We start from the raw sequence: 13,437 nt of genomic DNA, 5'->3' as shown, positions 1-13,437 counted from the left end.
ACTGCACCTGCTGTAAAACTGCCAAGTACAATCATCCTTAAAGAATTGTGAAGGATAAGCAAGATGCTTGAGGAAACAGCCATTTGCCATGCAGGTGTATCCACAGGGGTGTTCACTGACAAAGTTGTTCCATTCATTTTTAGGGACACATGATGTTATATTTAAGAGATTGATAATGGCATAAAATTGGGGGCTTTATAGCTTATAAGCTATACATTTGAAATTCTTTTGATGTAGACTAGTGAGATACCTATATAAGTGATAATTGCAGTAACATGGCTAGCCTTTCTTCGTTTTCACCATCAAAGAAATGGAAAGTGTGTGAATTATTGGTAAAAAAGAAGTAGAATAGCATTCTCAATAAATAAGGATTCCATAGAGTAATGTTTATCTGTCATCTTTGTCTAGTAAAATGGGGTAATTGGCATTACACATGTATTAGGGATAACTTGCTGGAATGTACTTTCTGAGAAGTATGATCATTAGTACCAGACCCATGTGAACTGCCATAATAACCTGGGGTCTGAATGAATCCATTCATCATGAATGTGACTATGCAGCAGAGTTCTCAGGGTACTTAACACTGTTCAAAACAAAGTAGGAAACTTGGGCACATGGTACGTTAGCCCTGGTAAGGAAATGGTACTCTGGGTTGCCTACGGCACTAAATGAGAATACTTGTAGACATACCACAAGCAGGCACTTGTCAGCTCCATGTCAGTCGCCATAATTGGATTTGTAACATTTACGTCCATGAAACGTGCTTCACCTTCTTTTAAACTTCAAAATCTTTTAAACAGATGTTAAGGCTTCATTGGTTTATTTATATGGTAATTGTTTGTTCTTAGCCATCCAGAGAAATGGAGGATTCGGCTGAATTTAATTTAAACCTAGGACAGAGAAAGTAACAATTCAAAGTCTATTTTAGTATTAAACATGTTAACTTTCTACCCTGAAAGTTTCCACTGATTTTGATAGATTTGTTTACAAGTTTTCTATAGCTCAGACTGAGAGGCCTTTGCTATGATACCAGACAGAAGAATGGAAGAGGCGAGCCAGGAAAAAGCTTTTCTTCTTAGCAGTTTTTGCATGATCAAAAGTAGTATTATGAAAGTGAGCCAAGCTTCATTGTGTGTCCTTGGTAATGTCCAGTCTGCCAGTGTTTTCTACAGCCTTGGCTTTGAATGATATTCTGAACTCAGCGCATCTACCTCTGACTCTGCCAAGAAAAGAGGCCTCACTAATGTGTGACTTAGATTCATCGTAATCTCATGTGCCCAGTGTTGCTACCTCTGACTCTGCCAAGAAAAGAGGCCTCACTAATGTGTGACTTAGATTCATCGTAATCTCATGTGCCCAGTGTTGAATTCTAACTACTCATGATTTTGTGTTGCTTATCAAATAATTGGTTTTTAATTTCTCCTTACTACAGATATTTGAAGGGTCTTTACCTTGGAAACTTCACAGTAGAAGGTGTAGCTCTCACATCCTTCAAAGATTTCTTTTAAAAGGCTACCATACATGATGTATTATTAACTGCATTCTATCATTAGCCAAATCCATTCAGGGTACAGAATAGAACTCGAAGAAAAGAATCAGAAGTTGTGTTTCTGATAAGGTTTATATATTCAAAATACAAAAAACCATTTCTACATCTCAGTAACAAACAACTTTAAAGTAACAAGCTGTAACAGCTCCTTGTAATAAATAATGTATATTAACTGAACTGTAGTAGGATGAAAATGGTACTAATTAAAGGTTCCTGGGTCAACATAAGGATAAGCAAGGAATTCCCCTAGTTTGTTGCCTTCGGAGTCATAGTGGAGCATTCTGAAGCAAACATCACAAAAGAAACATGGGTCTTCTGGTGCAAAGGTGTCATTGTTCGTCACCCATCTGTAGTGTTAAAAAAAAAAAAATGCTGTAATTTTTTTTTTTTTAAATGCTTCACTCTATGATTTGTGTTCTCTAATAGTGGTTGTCAACCTGTGGGTGGTGACACCTTGGGGCAAGGTTTGAAGGACTCCTTTCTTTCTTTCTTTTTTCTTTTTTCTTTTTTTGGAGACAGGGTTTCTCTGTGTAGCCCTGGCTGTCCTGGAACTCACTCTGTAGACCAGGCTGGGCTCAAACTCAGAAATCAGCCTGCCTCTGCCTCAAGTGCTGGGATTAAAGGCATGAGCCACCACGCCCAGCAAAGGACTCCTTTCATAGGTCTGAAGAGTCCTTTCATAGGAGTCACATAGTTATCTTGCAGATCAGATATTATATTATGACTCATAATCAGTAGCCAAATTGCATTATGGGTTAGCAACACAAATAATTTTATAGTTGGGGTCACCACCACATGAAGAACTGTATTTAAGGTTCACAATGCTAGGGAGGTTGAGAACCACTGTCCTTTAACAATACATAAAGAACATTCTCACTACTGCCTCAACAGACCATACCAACACAGTAGGGCACCAACAAGAAATGCTGCAGAACTGTTAGCTGAAATTCCTTCTTAAGGTAAGGGAATGATGTACTAGAAAGCACCACACACACACCTGCCCGAGAACTAGCCTTTAAGTCCTCCCTCACTTCCTTTCTGTCAGTCCACTCTGTATGCTACAGACCCCAACAGACTGCCTTAATTTAGTGCCCCAGTTGTTGGGATTATAAGCGTGTGTCTATATTATATGCCCAGACACTTACTTTAAAATGAGGCAAGCTTACACGTATTTACTAGTATAGAATAGAGAGAGAGAATATAGTGCATAGCGTTCTTTATATAGTGACCATGCTCATGCTCTCCAGTTATTTTACAATGTAGCGGATGACTAAAGACAACATCTTACCTTATTGTACAAAAAACATAGACATCCCTGCACAGGGACCAGGATACTGTGTATCATTCTTAAGTTAGCAAAGACTGGTCAGTTTGGGAATGCAAGCATTTGAGATTTGAGAATAAAAATATGGTAGTTTGGACTATAATATTTACCTGGATTGTTTCATGCATTGGGGTGTACTGGTCACATGACACACACGGTCACGATCTTTATTCAGCTTCTCTTATTTTAATCTTTTCTGAAAATCTGAACCAATTTGTGGATTTTCATTTCTATTTTCCTAATCCTTTGGATAAATATGATAAAGAACTCCAAGACACTAAATTCTCAACTACTTCCCTGAGTAGTTTCCACATTTTTAGGCTCTGATTTTAATAAGAATCAGCTGGGGGAAGGTGATGCACTGGAGAGGTGAATGTAGCAATATCACAAATTCAAGGTTTGAGTCTGTTTACACAGATGGTTTGGGGAGGACATTGCGCTCAGGCAACATGAGACGCTGATTTTTTTAAAAGAAAAACTCGTCAGAGTGTAAAGACTGACTAAAGAGCCTGCACATGCAAGTCTTTTACCATGAGCTATACTCCATCCACCTTTTCACTTTTTATCCTGCAGGTCAGGGGCTTGCTAAGTTTCCCAGGCCAGAATTAAATTTAAACTCTTCCTGTCTCATCATGAGTAATTACAGATCCATGTCACAATGACTGATCAAAACAGAAAACCTAATTGGCTTTATGTGTTGGTTATTTCTGTATTGAAAAAGTGAGATGGGGGGCTGGAGAGATGGCTCAGCAGTTAAGAGCACTGACTTCTCTTCCAAGGGTCTGGAGTTCAAATCCCAGCAACCACATGGTGGCTCACAACCACCCATAATAAGATCTGATGCTCTCCTTCAGGGGTGTCTGAAGACAGCTACAATGTACTTAAATATAAGTAAGAAAGGAAGAAGAAAGAGAAAGAAAGAAAAGTGAGATGAAACTGATTTTGTAATGGCAGGCAAGAAGCACAGCTCCTTATAACTTCAGGTCTGTTCTGAACTTCATGTATGTTTCCTTGCCTTAAAATGTTATAGGGGTCATAACCTAGTGTACACATGTTCATTAGTAGGCAGCAGGCTCTGGGTTCAATTCTTTGTATAAAACAATATGGTAACTTTAAGCAGACTGTACTGACTGGAACACTGACTCTAGTAGATAAAACCCTGAAATCTAAAACTAAAAGATCTCCAGAGTACTAAATTACTGTGAAAACCAGTATTTCTTAAAGGAAAAACAAGTGTCACTTACCTAGCTGTATACATCTTACAGACAAAACATTTTCTGGTCCATAGCCAGTGCTTCTTGGTAAGAAGGGGATAGAGTGTTCTATCCAAGCAGTCGTCATGATGCACAAGCCTTTCATGAGGAAAATACACGAAGAGTGAAATGCAACTCTGCCTGTTTTCCAGCAGCATTAGGAACATAGTTGACCTGTCATTTACATAGGCAGTATTTTACAGAATACTCACTGCTGGGGATGTAACTTAGTAGGGGTCTAACTTGCTTACTAACAGGCAATCATCTGCATCACTAAACACTTTCCCCAGAGATCTTTTCAGAATGAATACGGAACTGATTTCTCTATCCCATTTATGTTCACACGCTGTGACATGAATTACTGCATGTAATGTATTCCACCATCAGAGTTCCATCAGTCTTAACACAGCAGTGTTATTTGTGGAACACTGTTTTCTGTGTCTGGGTAGGTGACAAGGTACTTTACAAGCCTGTGTGTGTAAGCCATTTCTTCAGCCCTCAATTCTAAACTAAACTATTCAGTTTTTTGAAAATTATTCAATAACTTCCCACTATAGAATGACTATGACTTTGATTAAATTGAGAAACTTAACAATTACAGGATTTCAATCCTTCAGTAAATACTTTTATATACATATATTAGACAAGAGTCTCTTATTACGTAGTTCTACCTGACTTGGAACTTGATACATAGACCAGGCTAGCCTACAACTTACAGAAATCAGCCTGCCTCTGCTTCCCAAGTGCTGAGATTATAGGTCCACACTACCAGGTCTAGTCTAGATTTTCCTAAAGAAATTGTCTCCATTCCCAACTGCATGGAAAGTATACATTTGCTGCATCCAAGCTAAGCCACATTGGTAAATTATACATTTGTACTGTTAAAGAGACAGAAAAAATAGTTCGATGCTGCCAAGTATGATTATTTGAATTCAATCCTCAAGATCCACATGGTGCAAGGACAGGCTTTTGGAATAGTCCTCTGACCTCTACACCCCAGCTATAGCATGCATGTATCCTCCCAACTCATTTTTTTTAAAAAAGACATCTTTAAGGTAAATATTCTGAATAATGTCACATACCTTATGTCTGTGATGACAACAACATGCTCACAGTCTCCCTGGTGACAGTATAAGTAAGGAAAGCCAAGTTTAATATGTAAGTCATTAAATGTGAAGTCTTCCATTCTAGCAGTCTGAAATTTTCCATATCCTCGATCATGGGACTCTGACCACTCTATAATCGTTCTGTTTTGGGGAAGGGCAAGGATAGAGCATTGTTATTAGAACTTGGACAGGAAAGAAAAGATTGTGTCCAATTACATACAATGTGGCCTACTAAGTAAATGGATGGTTGCCATCTAGAAAGGTTATCATAGTGGTTAATAAATAGTGGAGGAGGAATAGTGAATTTGAACCAGTAGTCATCAAACCTGATAACCTGGGTTCACACTGGAAGACTCCCATCAGGTTTCTCTGCTCACATGCCATAGCTCACACATACACCCAGATTCCCCTCTCCAGGAAGGGGTTTACTTTTCATCTGCGTAGTAGTTCTTTATTTTTAGGATATTATATGTTTGTATTTAAAACAGGGTCTCATTATATATAGCACAGGCTGCTGTGGAACAGCTTTGTAGGACAGGCTGGCCTTGAATTTAAGAGGTCCTCCTGCCTCTGCTTCCCAACTGCTGGGATTAAAGGCGGGAACTGCCATACCTGATTGATTCCTTTTAAAGTCTTGTCACTAAGCAAAGATCTGTCTGCCCCATTGATCTATTACCCTCTCAGTAATGGCCAGGGTTTTGGAAGGCTGTAGGATGTGTGCCACTTTAGTGAGAACACAAAGTGTGGAACAGTGCCAAATTCCATTCTCATCTTTTTGACAACAGATCAACAGGTTTTTTGTTTTTTTGTTTTGTTTTGTTTTTTGTTTTTAAACAAAAAACTTTAACATGTACTGAGATTAAAGTGTTAGTATTTCTTAGCTTCAAATTCTAATTATGGTGCTGGGTGGTATTGACAGTGAACATGCCTTTAATTCCAGCACTTGGGAAGCAGAGGCAGATGGATAGGCCAGGCTAGTTTGATAAATAAGTTCCAGGACAACCAGTGCTACAGAGAAACCTTGTCTTGAAAAAATAGGGTACAGGGGAGACAGGACAGACACACATGGCCCACAGAAGCTAAAACACTTTGGAACAAGTGTGAAAACTGCAATAAAACTAGCTGGAACCAGTACATGGGAGGATATGGTCACTGATAATGAAACAGTGCTAATAAAATGCTATTAGAGGTGAACTTTCATATTCATATACCTAAACATCACACATATCCATATGTATGAAACATGCAGAAAAAATACTGAAAAGAGGGTGGGAAGGTGGCTAGTGGGTAAATGTGTGCTGCTCTTCCACATTTACCTGACATACTCTAGCTCCAAGGGATCCAAATTCCTTTTCTGGCTCTGTCACCACAGTACTCACAAGCACACAGTGTCTCACACTCCCCTTCCCCCCACACATATAATAAAAAATCTTTAAACTGAAGAAAAATATTGAATGGTTATCATCTGAGATTAATAATCAGTACCTTAGCAGGCCTAATCTTTTTAGAGGTATGAGCCATTCAAACTTAATAACTCCTTGAGGGAAGGGGATGGAATCCTTACATATACAGTAGTAAGATTTAGGGAAATGTCACTAATTTAAGAGTTAGAAAGAGGCTCTGTGTTGCAGCACAGGCCTTTAATCCCAGCACTAGAGGAGGCAGGTGGGTAGAAACCCTGTCTTGAGGGGGAAAAAAAGGGCAAGGGAGTTGACTAGAAACATTTATATAGTAATTAGTTTTTAATTTGGGAGGTAGAAGCAGGAGGATGAACCAAGGTCTAGACCATCAGGGGATACATAGTGAATCCCTTCCTCAAAACAAAACCAAAGCTTTGGAGGTTTTTGGAGTAGTACCTGCTCAAGTCTCTGCATTCCGGGTATCTCTTGTCATTGTAAAATGTTCCTTCAAAAAAAAAAAAAGCTGACTTGTATATGTCCTACAAGAAAACAATAGTATTTAATGAAAGCCCATTCACAATAATACAGATATTCACAATATACTATAAAACCACAAGAATGCTAGTCAACTCATGTTACGATCTCTCTGCTACCCCTCAGTAAAACCTTGCTCCTTGGACACACACAGGGAGAGATACAGTTCTTTTTCAGCTTTATCCTATTGCTATTTTAATCATTAGGCTTGTGTTCTGAGACTTGAGAAAGGAACCCAAAATCAAATCTGGTCAGCTTCATTGTTCATTTACTCTGTGCAGCCTGCATGAACAGTTATTTTCCTATCAGAACTAGAAACAACAGCAGTTGCTTTGATGTGTTCCTAGTAATGACAAAGATCTCTAGTTATAGATCTCTAGTTATATATTTTCCTGGCATTTATTTTCAGCTTTCTTACAAAATCTTTTTCAATTTCCAGTAAATCTTAAGAATATGGATTTTTTGGGGGGTGGTTGGGGGAGCAGGATTTCTTTGTGTAGTCTTTGCTTTTCTAGAACCCTGTAAATTGGGCTGGCATCTGACTCAGAGATCCACCTGATCTGCCTTCTGAGTGATGGGATTAAAGACATACACCACCAGGATTTCGGTTCTTGTGCCATGTTACATAATAGTAGGCACAAGTGGTCTCAATCCTGAATCACACCACCAGACTGGAAGGGGATAGCCAGGATCCTTACTATATAAGCCACTGAATCCTCAGGGCTTGCTGTACAGTTAAGATACAATACTTAATTAAGTACTTAGTGTCCTGTCTGGCTGCTAGAACACAAGCCAGTCTTTTTAGTGTGCTGCTGCAGCATTCAGAACAGTAAGCTATGATCCAAAATAAGGGCCCAGGGGCTAGTGAGATGGCCTAGAAGGTAAAGTGACTGCTGAAAGCCTGGAAGACCTAAGTTTGGTCACTGGGCACTCAAGGTAGAAGAGATGATGTGGTGGTCCCTGGATATGTCCTTCATACATGGGCATGGCACATACTTGTATGCAAACATATACAAATAAAATGTAAGAAAACATTAAAAACATAAATGATCTAGAGCTACACATAGCGATGCATAAGAATAATCCCACCTGGGTTACACAGTGAGACTCTCCATTTTAAGATGGATGGATGCATGCATGCCCTAACAATAACTATTGCTTCATTTTGGAAACAAAGTATGATATACATACAATTTTGTTGATCATACAACACTTGTATAAACCTCCATTAGAAGTGACTTGAGCACCTTAATTCCTTCTCACATATTTGCTTATTTACAAAGAAAACTCTAGAACAAAAGTAGTTTTCACCAATAATAATCTCTCCTCACTGTACAAAGAAATAATACCCACATGCAACCCCAGCACTTGTGAAGTTGAGGCAGAAGTATCACAAATTCCAAGGCAGCATGGGCTACACTGGAAGGCAATGTATTTGATATTTGATCTGAAAATACTTGTACTGTTTACATGTTTTAAAAATACAGTTCCATTCTCAAAGCAATTATTAAAAAAATGGCAAATCCTTTTCTACCTTAAAGCTAGAGAGACTGAATTAAATGCATTTGGAGTTATCTAAGTTCTGGCACATCGACAATGACTGTTAACAATGCAGCTCACTGTAAGAGCTGCAACTCACTGTAAAACAAGTCTACAACCACAAGTGGAATGCATGCCATGGAACCAACAAAAACATCAGAACACAGGGCCTTATTTTCACTTCTTTTTGGGATGCGATGGTGTTAACACAATAGTTTTGGAAAAAGCTAAAAAGTATTGAACATAGATAATGAAAACATGAGGCTCATTATACTATTCTCTATATTGATTACCTATTTGAAAACTTTCCAACAGAAACCTTACAAATGAGAAAAAATAAACCCAACAGCCATAATCCTGTAAAATTGTCAATGAAATAGTCTTTCTAAGGCTCATAAAGATCTTAGCCTCAGCTGGGTATACACCTTTAATCCCAACATTTAGGAGACAAAGGCAGGTGGAGCTCTGAGTTCAAGGCCAGTTGCTCTACAAAGTCCAGGACATCCAGGACTATTACACAGAGAAAACCTGTCTTGAAAAAAAAACAAAAAACAAAACAAAAAAGGCTCAAGCCAGGCTGTGGTGGTACACATCTTTAATTCCAGCATTTGAGAGGGTGAGGTTCATAGATCTCTGTGAACTCAAGGCCAACCTGGTCTACACAGTTTGAGAACATATAGAGAGACCCTGTCTCAAAACAAAACAAAACAAAAAAATAACCCAGTAACAACAAAAAGATGTTCAGTCAATACTTCATTCATAGGAATCTGTCCTTATAAATGCTTTTAACATCATAAACATACATTTCTAAGACATTGCTGAAGAACAAAAAGCAAAACAGATTTCTGAACAGATACATTTCCCACAAGGCCCTGTGCTAGAAGCCTGCTGGTTGAGTTAATCACACTGTGATTCATCAAATAAAGTTATCCACAGCCAGCACACTGCCAGCAGCAGGACAAAGAAACTGTGGGCTCTGAAGGAGAACCAAGAATCTGACTCTAGCCTCCACCACTGATTGCTGAACTTGAGCAGCTCAGGACTATGCTCTCTTTCTTATAAAAATGGTGACAATTCTTTGTAAGGCCAGTATATACTAAGCACATGACTTGTGCTCAATGATCAGACTATTATTTTAGAAGACAAACAGAAAGAATGTAGCCACACATGTGTAAATATTAAGACAATAGGGGCTAGATAGACAGGTTAGTGGTTATAAGTACTTTCTGCTTTTCCAGAGGAACTAAGATTCATTCCCAGAACCTATATAACTGCTCTGACCAATGCTGATAGGTTACCACAAAAAGGGATTGGATTCTTCCTGTTGATTTTTTTTTTTTTTTTTAAAGAAAAGATCTCTGTATCTCTAGCTGTCCTGGAATTTGCTATGTAGACCAGTGGTACAGAATATTTGATCACACTGTGAACCCCGAGATTGTGTTATTTACTGGAAATTACTGGTTGTGGCTCAGCCCTTAGCAAACACCTTTAATCCCAAACAATGAAGGTAAAGTTTGTAGAAGGAAGCACCTATGTTTGAAAGTGAGTGGCAGACAAAGTGATGAATCAGAGAAAGATTTGACAGAATAGGATAGGATATGCCTGCCCCTCACGAGGAGAGAAGAGGAAGGTACTTAAGGGACAGTGCAGAAAAGGAAAATGTCAGTTTTACTGGGAGAGTCTTACAGAGACAGGTTGAAGAGAACAAGCTAGACTCACATGAAGGCAGAAAGAGCCATAGAATGACAAGGAGACAGAAGATTAGGACACACTGCTATGAGGCCAGGCAGAGCCAATCAGCAAAGGCAGAGAGAGAGAGAAGCCAGATTGAATCAGCCAGCCTGGAGAAGAGTCTGGGCCGAACAGCTGAGCTGAATCAGCCAGCCAGCAATCAGAACAAGAAAGAGTGAGCTTACTCAGCAGAAAGTTTCAGAGGCTGAAAACCATTCTAGGCCTAGATTAGACTGTACAGAGGCTAGAAGCTTCCCGGACGAGGCTTAGGTTAGCAGATGGAGGCAGTAAGCCTCTGAGATGACAATTACATCAGGAGGAAAAAAAAAATTTACAGGCCATTCTGGTCTTGAAATCAGAGATCTGCCTGCTTCTACCTCCTGAGTGCTGGGATTAAAGACATACACCACCATACTCAGCTCACATTAATTTATTTATAGTGATACTCTTTTTTGGTAGGGTTAAGAAAGCTTTCAAAAGATCAGTGCTTTCTCCCTTAAATAGAAACCTATCTCCTTAAAATTCCATTTGTTTCTCTTTACCATTGCAGTCATCTCCACAAGCACTGACATGGATGGCAATTCAGTAGAGCTTAAGGATCTTAAAGCCATTTTCTTTTTTTTTCTTTTTTTTGCTGGTTATTCAAGACAGGGTTCCTGGAACTCACTCTGTAGACCAGGGTGGTCTTGAACTCAAAAATCCACCTGCCTCGGCCTCCCAAGTGCTGGGATTAAGGTGTGTGCCACCTTAAAGCCATTTTCAACATAACGACAAACATTTAGTGTAATCTCTTCATGAGCCATGGTGCTCATCTCCAGTCATTGGAAAGACCAGAACAATGTGGGTCTGTAGGGCAGAGACACAAACTGCACCAGTACAGTATATACACACAAAAAGCCTGCAACTAAGTTTGTAACTGTGACCATGACCCCCCCTCCCTTCCAGATGCATGGTGATATGCTTCTTACCACACTGAAATGCTCAAAGCAAGCATGGAGAAGACACACAAATTCACTATGTAAAGCCTAATGGATTGTTAGTTAACGGGACTCAAAATCAAAGAACTAAAGATGTACAAAGCTGATGGAGACAGGAGACTGACTGACTTTTGATCCTTTTCCAAGTTCTAACTTCATCCTACTTGTTTCAGATGCTCTCTCCTTAGTGGGAAAGGAAACCCAGGGTCCTCTGCCAAGGTTGCACCATGGAAAAGAACTAGAGCAATCCTTCTTTGCCTTGAGATTTAGCAATATCAGGTTGTTTTGTTTGCTTAGGTAAACCCTCACTTCTGAGGGTTTTGGGGCAGCCTGCCTGATACTTAGCTCCTCTTCAAGAGGCACCAAGGCATTTTTGTCTTACAAGGCATGCCATTACTGGGAAACAACTGGAAAGATAACTCTGTGCCATCTCCTCTGATATCAGCCCATATACTTTTCAGCCCTACAAGTAGTGAGTAGCAGCTGCAAATGACCAAGCTCTTAGCCAGCTCTAAACTTTTCCTGGAGGTAGTAAAAGTGGACTGAAAATCTTAGAATATTTTAAACAAAGAATGAAAAACAATGCCAAAGCAACAATAAGGCTGAGGCTAACTCAGTTCGAAGAGCTTACTTGGTTTAATCCCTAGGACCAACGAATGAATGAATAAGGAAACTACAGTGCTACTTCACTGTGATTGGTCAGACAGCTAGATGGTCGTCAGTAGCTAAGAAGGACAGCTGTAAATGGTGAGAAGTGAGAAAATGAACATAATACTGCCTCTGCAAGGCTGTAGGGATGACAGAAGCAGAGACAAGATCTCAGTTCATGACATGGGACAATGAGAACACCCATTCAACACTTAGGACCCTGCTAGAGCAACCACTAGTTCCTTTGCTGTTACTTTCTTCTGCTTTTAAGTGGAAAAGGGAAGGCCACCTTACTTTGCTGATGTGCTCAGGGGCTTGGTCTGGAGCGCTGCTGAATTCTCCACCAATCTGGAGGTCACTGACACAGCAAATTGAATCTCTCAGTTCTGTGAGCTTCTGACTGCCCAAGACCAGCATTGTCTGGTATGGTTTGTGTTCTTTGTGCTAAAGTCAAACAGTAAATTAGTGCCCATTTTAAAAACCAGTTAACCACAAATCCTACCAAGACATGTTAAAAGAAGTTACTAATTTTCTTTTTTCTGTCCTGAAACTCACTCTGTAGACCCAACTGGCCTTAAACTCAAGAGATCCACCTGCCTCTGCCTCCCAAGTGATGAGATTAAAGGCATGGTTGCCTGGCCTAATTTTCTTAATTTGACCTATCCTTTAGTGTTGGAGTCAGGGTTCAGTAGTACAGCACTTGCCTGGTATGTACAATGTTCTGAATTTGACCTATAGTAATGAAAACAAGTAAATCACATTCATAAATTGACATCCTGTGTTTTCTTTTTCTTTTTTTTTTAAGATTTATTTTATTTACTTTACACATGTGTGCTTTTTCTGCATGTACACCTTCCTGCCAGAAGAGGACACCAGATCCCATTACAGATGGTTGTGAGCCACCATGTGGTTGCTGGGACTTGAACTCAGGACCTCTAGAAGAGCAGCCAGTGCTCAGCGGTTAGCTGAGCCATGCCTCCAGCCCCATTCTGTAGTTTCTTAGATTCTGTATCATTATTAAGCTCTCAGAAGACCAAGCTTACGAGTAGAAGCGTGTGCTGTCTACTGTGCATGTGGAGTGGTGGGAATGGGAGTGCTGTTTAAAACCCTGCAACCCAGAGCTCAAACCAACCAGTCCTGAGGTGTTTACCCTTCCTTGCCAGAACCTTCCCATAGAAACCCTTAAGAGCTGTGATTTACTTTGATGGTATTAACCCCTCTTATTACCACCCACTCACCTCCCAAAATCAAATGCCCCATGGGTACCACCAAGACTCCTGATAACAGAAATTTTCTACTTTAAACTTCCCAGCAGCCACACACATGATGGCTCACGGCCATCTGTACAGCTACAGTGTTCTCATACACATAAAATA

The 13,437-nt window shown here is 39.7% G+C and overlaps 1 protein-coding gene across 5 annotated transcripts in view; it reads right to left on the bottom strand.

Moving 5' to 3' along the window:
* Positions 1–13,437, bottom strand: part of Snapc3 (small nuclear RNA activating complex polypeptide 3) — a 48,232-nt gene that overhangs the window by 20,177 nt on the left and 14,618 nt on the right. For 2 of the 5 annotated variants that reach the window (XM_031377769.1, XM_031377768.1), the window contains exons 5-10: positions 12,356–12,505; positions 7,089–7,171; positions 5,209–5,373; positions 4,118–4,300; positions 1,452–1,896; positions 691–890 (exon numbers count right to left, since the gene is read on the bottom strand). In XM_031377769.1, coding sequence (XP_031233629.1) covers positions 1,749–1,896; positions 4,118–4,300; positions 5,209–5,373; positions 7,089–7,171; positions 12,356–12,505 — 729 coding nt within the window. In that variant the 3' untranslated portion in view covers positions 691–890; positions 1,452–1,748. Of the gene's footprint in view, positions 1–690; positions 891–1,451; positions 1,897–4,117; positions 4,301–5,208; positions 5,374–7,088; positions 7,172–12,355; positions 12,506–13,437 lie in introns of those variants that run through there. The other 3 variants (XM_031377770.1, XM_031377772.1, XM_031377771.1) reach the window with 3 other exon arrangements.

Source organism: Mastomys coucha, unplaced genomic scaffold (genome assembly GCF_008632895.1).
Source record: "Mastomys coucha isolate ucsf_1 unplaced genomic scaffold, UCSF_Mcou_1 pScaffold18, whole genome shotgun sequence".
NCBI classification, from domain to species: Eukaryota; Metazoa; Chordata; class Mammalia; order Rodentia; family Muridae; genus Mastomys; species Mastomys coucha.
The sequence above is the reverse complement of the archived record's forward strand: the minus strand, read 5'-3'. Positions and strand labels throughout refer to the sequence as shown.